General features: G+C 50.5%; 1 protein-coding gene and 1 long non-coding RNA gene across 5 annotated transcripts in view; one reads left to right on the top strand and one right to left on the bottom strand.

Annotated features, from left to right (window-relative positions):
- Positions 1-5809, bottom strand: part of LOC104974870 (uncharacterized) — a 28125-nt gene extending 22316 nt beyond the window's left edge. For 2 of the 4 annotated variants that reach the window (XR_009491394.1, XR_009491396.1), the window contains exon 1: positions 625-1508. This is a non-coding gene — a long non-coding RNA (uncharacterized lncRNA). Of the gene's footprint in view, positions 1-624; positions 1509-3511 lie in introns of those variants that run through there. The other 2 variants (XR_003030397.2, XR_009491395.1) reach the window with 2 other exon arrangements.
- A 94-nt stretch (positions 5810-5903) lies between these two features.
- On the top strand, positions 5904-15622 carry CYP2A13 (cytochrome P450 family 2 subfamily A member 13). Its single transcript, XM_024979093.2, has 9 exons — positions 5904-6106; positions 6620-6782; positions 7879-8028; positions 8262-8422; positions 9764-9940; positions 10886-11027; positions 11720-11907; positions 12563-12704; positions 13221-15622. The coding sequence occupies exons 1-9, from the start codon at positions 5927-5929 to the stop codon at positions 13400-13402; spliced, it is 1485 nt and encodes a 494-aa protein (XP_024834861.1). The 5' UTR covers positions 5904-5926; the 3' UTR covers positions 13403-15622.
- Positions 15623-16049: the final 427 nt, after the last annotated feature.

Here is a 16049-nt window from a genome sequence, read left to right as displayed (position 1 = left end):
TGGTCATGAGTTCTACAAGCACAGATGGGCACACATAGTCACACATCAAGCTGGACCCAGAGACACACATGTAAATATCCTCTATCAGACATATCCCAAAGCAGGCACTCATGTTACCCACAGACAGATGCAGAGACCGGCGTGCATTCAGCCATACTGGCAATAGACACGTGCACACCCCGTCATGCACTCACACACATAAACACGTATGGATACTCACTTATGCACAAACACACACTCCACAAAGATGCATAAAGTAATACATCAATGTGGACACATGGAAACATACATGCACACACACGCACAGACACCTCAAGAGTGCACCCATAAGTCCACACACATTCAGATGTATAAATAAGGAGGCATCAGAAAAGCTTCATCGAACATTCTACAATGTATCTGACCAGTCCTCATTTAAATTACCAAGGGCATCAAAAACAAAGAAACCAGAAATGTCTGAGAAACTTACAACCGAAAAGAGCTGAAGGAGACATGATAATCAAATAAAATGTGGTATCCTAGAGGAGAAAAGGGGCATTAGGTAAAGGAAGGAAATCTGAATAAAGCATGGACTGTAATAATAATAATGTATTGGTTTATACTTTTAATATGAAACATACTAACCAGAGTTCCCAGGTGGCTCAGTGATAAAGAATCCGCCTGCCTTGCAGGAGACGCAGGTTAGATCCCTGGGTTGGGAAGATCCCCTGGAGAAGGAAATGGCAACCCACTCCAGTACTCTGGCCTGGGAAATCCCATGGACAGAGGAACCTGGAGGGCTACATTTCATGGGGTCACAAAAAGAGTTGGACATGACTTAGCAACTAAACAGCAACAACCATACTAACCATACTAATGTAAAATATTCAATAATTGGAGAAACTGTGTATTGGGGGAAGGTGTAACATGGGAATGCTCGATTTTTCTGTGATATAAAATTCTTTAAAATAGTCTAACTTTTTTTCAGTGCTCTTTTATCTTTTTATATAATACAAAACTTTACCAACCACTCAATACTTTTACCAAAAGAGGATGGAAATGGCCTGGCCTTGACTTACAGAATTCTTTCCATTGTAGTACAATGTAACTAATTAACCTCACCTACCATCTAGACTGAGGATCCCAACTGCCTGCATCTCAGAGGTACAAAATAAAAGTCTATTAATTCAACTAAAAGATATGTCTCTAAATAAATAAAGAAGGAGAAAAATGACTGAGGCATCTAGGAAAACCCACTGGGCAAAAATGACACAAATATAAACAGATCCAGAAGCACACAAGAAGGTTGAAGGGCAGGCTGACCTGCAGGGGAGGAGAGAGAGCAAGACACACAGAAAGTCAGACACGGGGGGACAAAGACAAAGCACAACGCTGGGCAAAGCCCTGGGCAGAGTTCCACACCTGTCCAGAGAGTCTAATCCTGGCCCACTGCCTAACCACCATCCCTCCAGGAGGTGCCTAAGAGATCCACTTCCTAGCACAGCTCTAGGAGGTACAGTTTTCCTTTGTTCGTTTTTAAGAAGAGACGTCTTTATTTTATCTTATTTTTTTGGTGGTGCCGGATCTTAGCTGCTGCGCGGGCTTTCTCTAGTTGGGGTGCGCGGGGGCCACTCTTCGCGGCAGTGCACGGGCTTCTCATTATGGCGGCTTCTCATTACGGCGGCCTCTCTTGCCGCAGAGCACTGGCTCTAGGCACGCGGGCTTCCGTAGCTGTCGCTCTCAGGCTCGAGAGCGCAGGCTCAGTAGTTGTGGCACCGGCTTGGTTGCCCTGCAGCGGGTGAGACCTTCTTAGACCCCAGGGATCGACCCTGTGGCTCCTGCATTGGCAGGCGGATTCTTTACCACTGAGCCACCAGGGACGTCCAGGGAATACAGTTCTGCTGTCCGGAGGAAGAAATGGGGAGGGAGCTTCCCGCAAAACTTTCTCTTTCTCCTTTTCCAAAGGAAAAACTTTAGAGACTTTGTGCTGGACAATGTAAAATACAGAGGAATGCTTACAGAAGCTCTTATCTGTGGCCTTCATTGCATGGATTAATGGTAAGAACGGATAATATTGACTGAGTGCTTACTGCCGTACAGCTCAAACCTACTGCAGCCATGCATTAACCTACTGATTCCTTACCAAAAGAGACTAAGAGGTGGGTACCATCATTGGCCCTATAAGGTCCAGAGAGGTGAGGTTATCTGTTCAAAGTGACCCAACCACAGAGGGGATTCCAATCTATGCCTTCATCTTGCTCTTAACCACTGTTCCATTGTCCTGACAGGGACACTGAGACCCAGCAAGGAGAAAGGATTTTCCAGGGTTCACCACTAGCTACTCGTTAAACTGTTTGTTGTTGTTGTTTTTAACTTTTTTCAGTGCTTTTTATTTTTTTATATTATACAAAACTTTACCAACCACTCAATATTTTACCAAAAGAGGATGGAAATGGCCTGGCCTCACCTTACAGACTTCTTTTCCATTGTAGTAAAATGGAACTAATTAACCTCACTTTCCATCTGGACTGACAATCCCAACTGTCTGCATCTCAGATACACAAAAATAAAGTCTATTAATTGATTACGGGCTACTACTCTAGAAGCCCATATCCAGGCCACCACAGGCTAGCACGTGTCCTGCCTGCCTCCGGGAGATACAACACGTGATGATGCACAGTAACCTCTTGCTCCATGTTCCAGAGCCAACATCAAAGTCAAATTCACTTGACCTCACTGTCCCCCAAGTGCTTCTCCTCCCCACCCAGCTCACAGCAGCCTGTTTGAACACTCAGTGAGTGCCCTCGCTGGTGCCAATCTCATTGAAAAACAGACTCCCCAAATTTCTGCCTCCCTCCTTGTCATGGAATAAGGGGGAAGAGGCGGACGCAGGCATGGGGCCAGCCCAGGTGCAGCTGGCAATCAGGATTAGGGAGACTGATACCTGCCAAGCCGGAGCTAATCCTCTTGTCCTCCTCTTCCCCCTCCAAAACCAACAAACAACTTTCATCTCTTTGCTTTGTTCTCTGCCCTTTGTCCCCTCCCCGAAGGACTCAGAGCTCAGCAGCCTAGAATGATCTAGCAAGATGCCAGCGCCAGGAGTACCAGCCTAACGCACCTGCTCTTGTCCAAGGTTAGAGGTGGCACCTGAGCAGGGTTGTCCGACTGTCAGAGCCTGTCTGGGATCCATCCGGGGCCCCCTCTCAGGCCCACAGAGGATCCATCTCAGCACCCACGGGATGTTCTTATCAGAACCCACTGGGACCAACCTCTGGATCTCTACGGTGACACCCTTACGCTGTCCTGAAGGTAGCCCCTGTGCCTACCCGCAGAGCCCTCTTGATACCACAAGTGGCTCTATTACTGTTTTCCTGGCATCAGGTTCAATGTCAACTTGTGTTTAATCCTAGTGTCTACCCGGGGGCAGGCTCAGTGCCAACAGGATACCCTACCTCCCCAGGGCTACCTGATGCCAAAAGCAGAACCTAATGTAATCCCTGTGTCCAAGGCTGATGCCAACGTCAACACTCACCTGCCTCCAGCCTTGACTCTCACGTGGCCCCAAGGGTGGGCCAGGCTAGTCCATGGAAGGAGAACCAGGAGAGAGTTCCAGTTCCAGCTCCCTCACCTACTACCTGTGTGACCTCCAGCAAGTGGCTTTATAGAGTCCCAGGCTTCTCAACTGCCAAGTGAAGACAATAATGAACCAGCCCTGCTGTTATAGAGAGTCAATAAGATCATGAGGAAGTGGGCGTAATCGTCACAGTACTGTGATGGGCTTAAGTGTCATTATGAAGGAAAAGTGTCAGTGAAGGGGGCACATGGGACCACTCCTCCTTTTTCTTCCCCCACCTTCAGAATCCCAGGATTTCTCTCTGTTCCTGACACTGGAGTTTACCCAAATCTCTCCTGACATAGTCTCCTCTGCCTGCTAACAGCCCTGACACCAGGAATCACCTCTAAAGGGGACTTCACACACCCTCCAGTACAACCTTCTCTTCCAAATACTCCCTTTGCACTGGTGCGTGTGTGCTAAGTCCCTTCAGTTGTGTCCAACTCTGTGTGACCCTATGGACTGTAGCCCTCCAGGCTCCTCTGTCCATGGGATTCTCCAGTCAAGAATACTGGAGTGGGTTGCCATGCCCTCCAGGGGGTCGAATCTGCATCTCTTACATCTCCTACATTGGCAGGCGGGTTCTTTACCACTGGCACCTTCTGGGAAGTTCAGTTCAGTTCAGTTCAGTCACTCAGTTGTGTCCGACTCTTTGCAACCCCGTGAATCGCAGCACACCAGGCCTCCCTGTCCATCACCAACTCCCGGAGTTCACTCAAACTCATGTCCATCGAGTCGGTGATGCCATCCAGCCATCTCATCCTCTGTCATGCCCTTCTCTTCCTGCCCCCAATCCCTCCCAGCATCAGTCTTTTCCAATGAGTCAACTCTTAACATGAGGTGGCCAAAGTACTGGAGTTTCAGCTTTAGCATCATTCCTTCCAAAGAACACCCAGGGCTGATCTCCTTCAGAATGGACTGGTTGGATCTCCTTGCAGTCCAAGGGACTCTCAAGAGTCTTCTCCAACACCACAGTTCAAAAGCATCAATTCTTCAGTGCTCAGCTCTCTTCACAGTCCAACTCTCGAATCCGAAGTGGGGAAACCCAATTCCAGAAAGAGGAAATAAGTGCCAAGCAGGAGACAGAGGGGTCACATGCGTGCCTCTTGCCCACTCTCTCTCTTCTGTCCTCATTATACTCACATGTAAAATTCGAAACATTAACAATAATAGAAATGATATAGTCAACACAGTGGACTTCCCTAAGGATCTGGGTAGGGAACCAGTGGGATGCTGTGTGAATTCTAACCCCTGAAACATTTGGGATTTTTTTTGTGTGGTATCAGATTGATGGTTATTACTACTTCTCAAGCCCCAGCCAGTTCCTCTACCGGTTGAGATTGTGAGTTACTATTCTCCAGTTCTGTGGAAAGTTCCACAGATGCACAGCTCTGGTCTTCACCTCTTGCCCAACCACAGATGGTCAGTTCTATGACCCCCACTGTGACCTCGCTTTGAGGTTCCGATGAAGCTTCTGGCCATCGAGAGTGAGCAACATGTCCAAAATAAAAGCAAGTCAACATCTGGGATCAGATGCTGAGTCCAGATCCAGCTGGACTCTGCTCTCAGGAACCCCACACCCACAGCAGGGGTCCTTTCTCACCTCAAGACCCTCGAATCCATTCCCTGGAATTCCCCCCACCACCATGAGACCCTTCAACCTACATCCCTCCTCACCAAAAGACCCCCAAATCCATATCCTGTCCATTCTAATACCCTTACATCCAGATCTGTGATTTTCACTTTCCCAAGACCTCCAAATCCCTTCTCACTCTGAGGGGCTTCCCTGGTGGCTCAGATGTTAAAGCATCTGCCTCCAATGTGGGAGACCCGGGTTCGATCCCTGGGTCGGGAAGATCCCCTGGAGAAGGAAATGGTAACCCACTCCAGTATTCTTGCCTGGGAGAATCCCAGGGACGGAGAAGCCTGGTAGGCAAGTCCACAGGGTCGCAAAGAGTTGGACACAACTGAACGACTTCACCTTCACCTTCTCACTCTGAGATCCCAAGTCCAAAGCTCAGGGGCTCCCCAAAATCTTCAGTTCTGGAATGTATCTACTGTCTCCTCCAAAGTCCAGAGCCATACAGCAGTCTCTTCCCACAGACCACAAATTCCACCTTGGGGCCCTCTCCTTGTTAACCTGACCTGAGGTCCCCCCACTCCTTCCTGGTTGGCTGGGTCCCAAGCTAGGCAGGGAGAATAGTGAGGCGTGTATATGAGAGGTAAAACAAGACAATTATATAATCAGGACCAAAGTCTGTCCTGCTTTCCCTGGTAGTATAAAAGCCAACCATCTCAGACATCACCACCTGGCCATCACTCCCAGTTGCCACCATGCTGGCCTCAGGGCTGCTCCTCGTGGCTTTGCTGGCCTGTCTGACTATCATGGTCTTGATGTCTGTCTGGCGGCAAAGGAACCTCAAAGGGAAATTGCCTCCAGGGCCCACTCCTCTGCCCTTCATCGGGAACTACCTGCAGCTGAACACCGAGCAGATGTGCAACTCCCTCATGAAGGTATCATGGGGCAGAGATGGGTGGAATGGGATGAAGGGGGGCGGCCTGTCCAGTTCGTCTGCGGCTTTATGGCAGGGGGTGGGCAATGTTGGGCAAGAGTCTTAGGAAAGAAGAAGGGAATTTTAAAGATCCAATACCAGGGTCCTGGGGCTTCCCTGGTGGCCCGAAGATAAAGAACCCATCTGCCAATACAGGAGACCCGGGTTTGATCCCTGCACTGGGAAGATGCCCCAGAGAAGGGAATAGCAACCCACTCCAGTATTCTTGCATGGGAAATCCCATGGACATAGAAGCCTGGCAGGCTACAGTCCATAGGGTCACAAAGAGACAGACATGACTGAGCAACTCAACAACAACAATTGGGGTCCTAGCCAGGAAAGACACCTTGAGATGTCCAGCTCCTTGATAGTCAGAACTTGTGAGGAAATGCATCCCAGTATGTGAGGTCTGGGTGCAGGGCCAGTTCAGAATAGGGGCTACTCCCACTAACTAACTCCCACTCATCTCTATCAGATCAGCGAGCACTACGGCCCTGTGTTCACGGTCCACCTGGGGACCCGGCAGATTGTGGTGCTGTGTGGCTATGATGCTGTGAAGGAGGCTCTGGTGGACCAGGCTGAAGAATTCAGTGGGCGAGGCAAGCAGGCTACCTTTGACTGGCTCTTCAAAGGCTATGGTGAGGGAGACTGAGGGGAAGGGAGCATGGTCAGACAGACTTCGGGGTCCCCAGCTTTTTTCTCCTGACTGCCTCTGCTATTCCTGTCTCCACTCCTGTGCATTGCTGCCTGCCCCTGCCCTATCTTGTCTTAGCTTCTGCATCTCTGTTTCTCCCTGCTTCTCTCTGCTCCTGTTCCCTTTCACTCGATATCTCTTCTTTCTCTGCATCTCTTAGAGCCTCTTGGGATTTCTGCTTTGGAACCCTGGTCCTCTATCTCCATATGCCTTTTGGTTTTTTTTTCTTTTCAGCTTCTGGGCTTCCCCCGGTTTCTCTCTCCTTCTCTCTCTCTTTCATCTTCCTTTGTCTTAGAATCTCCCATTATCTCTGCCTCAAAATCTCCATGCCTCCATCTCTTAGTAACAGTCTCTCTTTCCCCCCAGGGCCTCTCCGTTTCTTTCTCCCTGTTTTTCTCTCGTCTCTTTGTGTGTGTCTGTTAGTCGCTCAGTTGTGTCCAACTCTTTGTGACCCCATGGACTGTACCCAGCTGGGATCCTCTGTCCATGGGATTCTCCAGGCAAGAATACTGGAGTGGGTTGCCATTTCCTCCTCCAGGGATCTTCCCAACCCAGGGATCGAAACCAGGTCATCTGCATTGCAGGTAGATTCTTTACCATCTGAGCCACCAGGGAAGTCCTTTAGAATTTGCTATGGTTATGTCTAACTCCCAGATCTCCATGCATCTTACTTCCCCTCCTTCCGTCCTCTGTCTCCTCTTCCCCTGAGTGTCTCTGTGTCTCTTGGCATATCTGTCTTGCCTCATTCTTTCCGATTCTGTTCTTTGCACTAGGTCTCTCTTTCTGCATTTCTCTGACTCTGCGTTGTTTGTCTCAGTCTGTCTCTTTACCCCACTTCCCTCCCTCTCCCCTTGCTCTCGCCCACCCTCTATCCCTCCGTCCCCTCTGCACCCTACTCTGGCTCTCTACCCTCCTTTTTCCCCCCTTGCTCTCTCTGTCCACCCCTTCTCTCTCTAGGGAGCCCGGGAGCCCGGGAGCCCGGAGCTGGTCTGGGCCCTGCCTCTCTCTGCCCTCATCCAACTCCCCCGCTGCCTCCTCAGGCGTGGCGTTCAGCAACGGGGAGCGCGCCAAGCAGCTCCGGCGCTTCTCGATTACAACTCTGCGGGACTTCGGCGTGGGCAAGCGCGGCATCGAAGAGCGCATCCAGGAGGAGGCGGGCTTCCTCATCGAGGCCTTCCGGGGCACTCGCGGTGAGCCTGGGGGACCCTGGAGTGTGCGAGGAGGAGGGAAACACCCGACGCGGCCACAGCGTTCTGGCCCGGGAAGGAGGGGCCACGCTGGGGGAAGGGTTTAGGGTCCGGCGCTGGAAGTTTAGTTCAGCACTGCCGTGCCCTCCTGCACTTCTCAGACCGCATCAGACCGCGAGCTGCCTCTCCGCTAAATCCCTGTCTCTCCCCAACCCCCTCCGCTCTCATCCCCCCAGGCGCCTTCATCGATCCCACCTTCTTCCTGAGCCGAACGGTCTCCAATGTCATCAGCTCCATTGTCTTCGGGGACCGCTTTGACTACGAGGACAAAGAGTTCTTGTCACTACTGCGAATGATGCTGGGAAGCTTCCAGTTCACCGCTACGTCTACCGGGCAGGTAACCCGAGTCGACCTGGCTCTACCCTGCCCCTACGGCAACCTGCCTATTCCCCCGCCCCCGCACCCCACCCCCCCACACACACAAACACGAGACAGGTGCCCCAAATTCCCATCCTCCCCCAGACAGGGTCCCCTCAAAACCAGACCACCACTCTTGGACAACTCAACAGTGGCACCAGAGCCCAATACTCATTCTCCAAGGACACCTGGATATCTCAAAAGATGCACCCTCCACCAAAAAAGAAGAAAGAAGAAAAAAACCCTGAAGAAAAGATACATGTCCTCAACCCAGCTTTCTTACAAGACAGGTGTCCTCATCCCAGCTTATCTTACTGTACAACAAGTGGTCCCTTTTTAGACACTCCATCTCAAAAAAGGGGAGGGGACCTCTTGGTAGTCCAGTGGTTCCGACTCTGCACTTCCAATGCAGGAGGCATGGGTTCGATCCCTGGTTGGGGAACTAAGATCCCACATGCTGCTTGGCGTGGCAAAAAAAAGAAAAGATATTTTCTTTCCATCTGAATTTCTTAACACCTGGCAAGTGGTCACCTCAGCCTACTTCCTGACTACCTGGACACCTGGTGCTTCAAAATTCAGCCCACCAAAATCATTGGCTATCCACACAGATGTCCCAAACCAGCCCACTGGAATCTCCAGAGAGTGCCTCCTCCCCAGTTCACTTAAATAGCTGAACATGTAGACAGGTACCCCAACCAAGACCCCTAAATGCATAAACACCTAGGTAGATTGTTCCCCACACACCCAAATAAGTGTCCCCTGATCCAACTCATTTCCAGCACCTACAGAAGTGCCCTCCATTGGCCCATATGAATATCTGAACACCTGAACAGGTATCTCCCCACCTTAACACCTGCACCCCAACTCCACTTTAGTACCTCAACACTTGCACAGAAACCCCAACCCAGACCCCCTAAACATCTGGGCAGTTGTGTCCATCTGAGACCACACCAATGCCTAAACACTTAGACAGGTGACCAACCCCTATACAAGTCCCGCCTAAATAGCTAAACACCTGGACAGGTGTCTCCCAACCCAACCTCATCTGAATATATGAACCCCGGGTGTGTTTCTCCAATCCAACATCATCTGAATATCTGAATATGCATCCCAGTCCATCTCCCTGTAATCCTTGGACAGGGGCCCTCACACATAACTCATTGTGAAAACACATGCCCATCCAGCCTCATCAAAATATGTAAACATCTGGGCAGGTGCCTGTAACCCAGTACCTGCCTTGCCCTGAGACAGGGCCCACTCCCACCAGGTCCTGCACACTGACAGCCATCCTTCCCTCCCCTTCTCCCCTCCCCATCCTCAGCTCTACGAGATGTTCTACTCAGTGATGAAATATCTGCCAGGGCCACAGCAACAGGCCTTTAAGGAGCTGCAGGGACTGGAGGACTTCATAGCCAAGAAGGTGGAACAAAACCAGCGCACGCTGGACCCCAACTCCCCACGGGACTTCATCGACTCCTTCCTCATCCGCATGCAGGAGGTACACCCTCACAGCCAGGATGAAGAGGTCCAGAGCCAGGCAGAGGGAAATCAAGCTGGGGGTGGAGGAGAACAGAGGCCCATTGAAATCACCCCTCCCCCAACCTAGTAATAACTCACCGACTCTATGGACAGTTTGAGTAAGCTCCAGGAGTTGGCAATGGACAGGGAAGTCTTGCATGTGGCCATCCATGCGGTCGCAGAGTTGGACACGACTGAGCCACTGAACTGAACTGAACTAACCTAATAATCTTCACAATCCCAGTGATAATTAACCATCACTCTTCCACTACTGGAGTTCCCAGGTGGCACCAGTGGCAAAGAACCCACCTGCCAATGCAAGAGACATAAGAGATGCGAGTTTCATCCCTGGGTCGGGAAGATCCACTAGAGGAGAACATGGCAACCTACTCCAGTATTCTTGCCTGGAGAATCCCATGGACAGAGGAGCCTGGTGGGCTACAGCCCATGGAGTCACAAAGAGACAGACACCACTGAAGTGACTTAGCACGCAGGCCCCAGGGGTTAGGACTCTGCATCCTCAGTGCCAAGGGCCCAGGGTTTAATCCCTGGTCAGGGAAGATCCTGCAAGTCACATGGCACAGCCCCCCCAAAAAAGGAGGGGTTTAATTTGAAAAGGTAATAAAATAGAGTGTTGTTACTTGCTCAGTCGTGTCTGACAGTTTGCGACCCCATGGACGGTAGCCCACCAAGCTCCTCAGTTCATGCACGGGATTCTCCAGGCAGGAATACTGGAGTGGATAACAATTCCTTTCTCCAGGGGATCTTCCTGATCCAGGGATTGAACCCGAGTCTCGTGCACTGCAGGCAGATTCTGTCTGAGCCACCAGGGAAGCCCCTATAAAATAAAGAGACAGGTCCAAAGGGAAAACCCCCAGAAGGGCCCTGAGAGCATAGGGCTTCACGAAGCCCTCCATCCATGCAGGAGAAGGAGAATCCCAACACGGAGTTCTACAGGAAGAACCTGGTGATGACAACACTGAACCTCTTCTTTGCGGGCACCGAGACGGTCAGCACGACCATGCGGTATGGCTTCCTGCTGCTCATGAAGCACCCAGATGTGGAGGGTAAGGCTGGAGAGGGTGGGGAAGCGGGCACCACGGACCCCTCCCCCAAATTCCTCTGAGCCTGCTGCAATGGTCCCATCTCTCACAGGTCCATGGACCCTCAGACACGCTCTGCTCTCTAAAGACTAGGTGATGTTTGGCTGATAAGCACCAGCCAAGTCTCACCAGCTGTTAAAATATTGAAAATATCTGCACTGATTGGTATATAGTTCCTGCGGCTGACCCAACCAAGTGCCCACCGCCCCCTCCTCCAGATATTCCCCAGGACTCTTCCTTTGCACCTCCCCTGTGATTTCCATAGGACCAGGTGAACAAGGTGGGCTTCCCTGGTGGCTCAGTGGTAAAGAACCTGCCTGCCAGTGCAGGAGATGCAGGTTCAATCTCTGGGTCAGGAAGATCCCCTGGAGAAGGAAATGGCAACCCACTCCAGTATTTCTGCCTGGGAAATCCCGTGGACAGAGGAGCCCGGCAGGCTACAGTCCATGGGGTCACAAACAGTCAGACACGACTGAAGCAACTAAACAACAAGAAAGAGAACAAGACCCTGCACCAACAGTGTCTACAGCCGACGTCGGATCTGAGTGGTCTGCATCCACATCACACATGGATGTCATGCATGTTGTACATATTTGGATTTTCATTCCTGCCCCGAGTCCCCTCAAGAGCTAAATACGTTCTCCCCCCTCCCCTAGCCAAAATCCATGAGGAGATTGACCGCGTGATCGGCAAGAACCGTCAGCCCAAGTTTGAGGACCGAGCCAAGATGCCCTACACAGAGGCTGTGATCCACGAGATCCAGAGATTCGGAGACATGATCCCCATGGGCTTGGCTCGCAGAGTCACCAAGGATACCAAGTTTCGAGACTTCCTGCTCCCCAAGGTGCTGCCCCACTCAGCCCGCTCCCTGTGACCCTAAACCCCATTCCCCTTAGAACCTTCCCAGCCCATGACCCACGGGACCCACTCCCCTAATCAAAGACTTTCCCCACTACCGTGTCCCTGCCACCTTCCCCCTTGGAGACTCCTGAATTCCAGACCTCCCCAAGACCTCTTACCTCAAGGAATATGAACCCTATGTGCCTCCCAAATTTCTGTCTCAAGGGAAATGAACCTCATTTCCCCTAGACCTTCAAGGACATGATCTCATGTCCCCCAAGCATCCTGCCTAGAGGGACACGAACCCCACGTCTCCCAAAATTCCTTTCTCAGGGAACATGACCTTCCCACCCCCTCAACCTCCTGCCATGGGAGGCATTAACTATGTGTCCCCGAAACCATCTGCTCCAGGAGACACAGAACCCGTGCTTTTCAAACTTCCCTTCTCAGGGGACATAAGCCCCATGTCAGCCAAACTTCCTGTCTCCGAGGACATGAATCTCGTGTACCCCAAAGCACCTCCTTCAGAGGACCCCAACTCCCATGCCTTCCCTTGTCCTGACCTCGGACACCCAAATTCCCCCTCTGCCCACAATGTGCTTTCGTCATACCCATCCCCTACTCCACCTTATCAAAGTCCCCTCCCTCCTCTCAACCAGGGCACCGAAGTGTTCCCTATGCTGGGCTCTGTGCTGAGAGACCCCAAGTTCTTCTCCAACCCCCGAGATTTCAATCCCCAGCACTTCCTGGACGAGAAGGGGCAATTTAAGAAGAGTGATGCTTTTGTGCCCTTCTCCATCGGTAAGAGACACTGCCAACTCAACACCCACAGGGGCCTCCTTTATCTCTAAGGCTTAACCTAGCTTCTTTCTCCAGCTTGGAAGTCCTTCTTACCATATACCCTGGGGCCAATCAGCAATCCCCATAACTACCAAGAGCCCTGGCCAAAGCGAAAGAAAAGGAATGATCGTACCCGTTTCGAAGATGGGGAAAATCAAGGCCCAGAGTGAGAGATTTAAGTCCAAGGTCATTTAAATCCTTCAGATTCTTAGGAAGGCAATGACAGCAGTAGCCATATTTGAGTGTGTATTTAAGGGCAAGGGGTATCCAAAGTTCCAATTGCTACAGTCTGGGCTCATCCCACCAAAAGTTCTAGGCAAACAGGCTCAGAGAGGAGTAGCAACTTCTCTGCAAGTCTCTCCAGCCTGGATATTCCAGCCCTTCTTCCCTGAGAGGACGCAGCTGGGGGTCGGTAGTGGGGGTCGGGCAACAGTGAGAACAGGCCTCACCTCCGCGCCTCCCACTCTGGTCCTTCAGGAAAGCGGTACTGTTTCGGAGAAGGCCTCGCCAGAATGGAGCTCTTCCTCTTCTTCACCACCATCATGCAGAACTTCCGCTTCAAGTCCCCACAATCGCCCCAGGACATCAACGTGTCCCCCAAACTCGTGGGCTTTGCCACTATCCCTCCAAACTACACCATGAGCTTCCTGCCCCGTTGAATCAGGGCTGTGCCCGGGTGGGGCTGGTGGGAGGAGCAAATAGGGGAGGGAAGGGCCTGGGCGGGGGTTAAGAGGGAGGGGCGGGGCTAAGGATGGGGAAAGGAGGGGTAAGGGGAGCGGAGGGGAGGGGCTAGGGGCGGGGGTAGGGAAGGGGCGGGGCTGTGGATGGGGAATGGTGGAGGGTGGGGAGGAAAGGGCAAGGTGGACAGGAGAGAAAGAAACAGAACGACTCTTTGTTCAGCTTGCTAGAGATGAGATGAGAGGGAAACTATTATACTTTGAATAGTAACTATAGCAGATATTATTTATTAAGCAAGTATTCTGTGTCAGTTCTATGCTTAAAGTATCTTAAACTCACCTCACTTAATGCTCACAAACCTACCGTGATAGGGAACAGTATCTATGCCCATTTTACAGATAACAAAGATGAGGCCCAGAAAGTTTACATCTATCTGAGGTCCCACAGAACACAAGTCAGTCAGTACTCAGCAAGTACATGAATACAGATGGCCATACTTAACCCACAGTCCTTGGATAGCATCCCCTCCTCAAGTGAAAACACAGCAACTTACTATATTATTACACAACCTGAACTGCTCTGTCCAGGGGACTTTTCCAGAGTCCTGATAGGCAGCTCACCTGGCTTCACTACGCACTTGCCTATGCTCTTCCCAACTCGGGCACACTTTGGATGACAGAGAGTATTTTGTGCCTACCACCAGATAAGGCTACTGTGTCCGACGGGAGTCAGACTGTTGTTGGTGTTGTTTTTCTGGATGTGCTAGGTCTTCACTGCTGCACGCAGGCTTTTCTCTAGTTGCAGCAAGCAGGGGCTACTCTTCATTGCAGAGCTTGGACTTCTCATTTTGGTGGCTTCTCTTGTAGCGGAGCACGGGCTCTAGGGGCACGGGTTTCAGTAGTTGTGATGCACTGGTTTAGTTGCCCCATAGCAAATGCGATCTTCCCGGACCAGGCATGGAACCTGTATCTCCTGCATTGCAAGACAGATTCTTAGCTACTGGACTACCAGGGAAGCCCTAGAAGTCAGACTCCTTAATAAAATGGATGGGGAAGAGAAGCTCTTTCGGAGAAATGCCAGAAGTTTGGTAGTGGCGCAGCCATGTCTCTGTGTGTGCATGTGTGTGGATGCACACGGGCAAGTATATGATCGCCTGTTCTCCAGAGTATATGCAGGAAGTCATATTTCCTATGGGTTTCTGAAGGTGGGGCTCTCTCTGATGGATCTGAAATCTGTGGTGTGTCTCTGAATCACCTGCTTACTCTCAGATAAGTTTGTGTATGTCCTCTTGGAAGTGGCATCCTTCATCACTGCACAGCCTGAAAATTCATAACACATCTGTTGCCCTAACGGTCCGGGAGTGAGCAACGAGAATGAAGACAGAACACGAAATCTGGTGCAATGGGTCAGGGGACCTGCAGCCTCTGTGGGACTGAGGTGCAGAGTCCACTTTGAATCCAGCTTTTATTCCTAATCGCAGACTACAAGACTTTCTCAGATCTTATCTTTCTCAAGACACGTGCTGTGTTAATCACGTACTCGTAAATGTCATGGACTACACTGACATAATCCAGATCTCCTTGTCTTTACCCCAGGCCGTTCCCTTCTGGGCTAGTCTCGGGAACAATCAGCAAGTGCACAGGCAGCGTTCATGTCTGACGCCAACCTGGTGTTCCAAGGTCCATGCTTTCATGATCCCAGTCATACTCTCTTCTGGGTCGGGCCTTGGGGTTTGTAACAAGGTGATTATTTTTAAGAAAAACACGCAGTATAATCATTAACACAGTTTCTTAATATATGCTGTTTTTCCAGGTGTTATTTCTGTGGAATTTCGCAAGGTTGTGAAAGTACAGTATTAGAAATTCCCACTACACACATCAGCTTTAGATCTTTGTATTAGACCACTGGTTAGTTCTAACCTTAGATCTAAATACTACACAAGTGTTGCCTCCACAAAACTTGCCACACTTGAAGGACTAGTGATTTGAGATCGAGTGAGAGGAAATCTGGTCCTTTGAACCCTGCAAGTTTCCTAACAGGCTGATTCTCAGGATTTTCAATTTCCATTGTCTGTGTTTGATCACTTGGGTTCCATGAATTGGCTGCTTCATACTCACTGGGAGGAGCTAAGAATCCACAGTGTCACATTCTTTATTATTACAAGCACGCTATTAAACAATTCAGTGAAGTGAAAAGTGAAAGTGTTAGTCATGACCAATTCTGTGCGACCCCATAGACTGTAACCCGCCAGGCTCCTCTGTCCATGGGATATCCCAGGCAAGAATACTGGAATGGGTTGCCATTTCCTTCTCCAGGGGATCTTCCTGACCCAGGGATCAAACCCAGGTCTCCTGCCTTGCAAGCAGATTGTTTACCACTTGAACCACGAGGGAAGTCCCTAACAATCCAGAGTCAGAATCAAACCTTATCCATCCATATACGTGGTCACTTTAAGAGGCTTCCAGAAACCACACCTGGGAGAAATCTCAGAATCGTGGCTTAACTAAACTATTGAATCTTGGAACTGCAGAATCCACAATCGTAATCATGGGATCTCAGGTTCCCACAACCTTAGACTCAGAACGTTTGAATTACTGATGCTTGGAATTCTTGAAGCACAGAATTTTA

This window comes from Bos taurus, chromosome 18 (assembly GCF_002263795.3).
Source record: "Bos taurus isolate L1 Dominette 01449 registration number 42190680 breed Hereford chromosome 18, ARS-UCD2.0, whole genome shotgun sequence".
Classification (NCBI taxonomy): domain Eukaryota; kingdom Metazoa; phylum Chordata; class Mammalia; order Artiodactyla; family Bovidae; genus Bos; species Bos taurus.
This window is presented reverse-complemented; position numbering and strand designations above follow the sequence as displayed.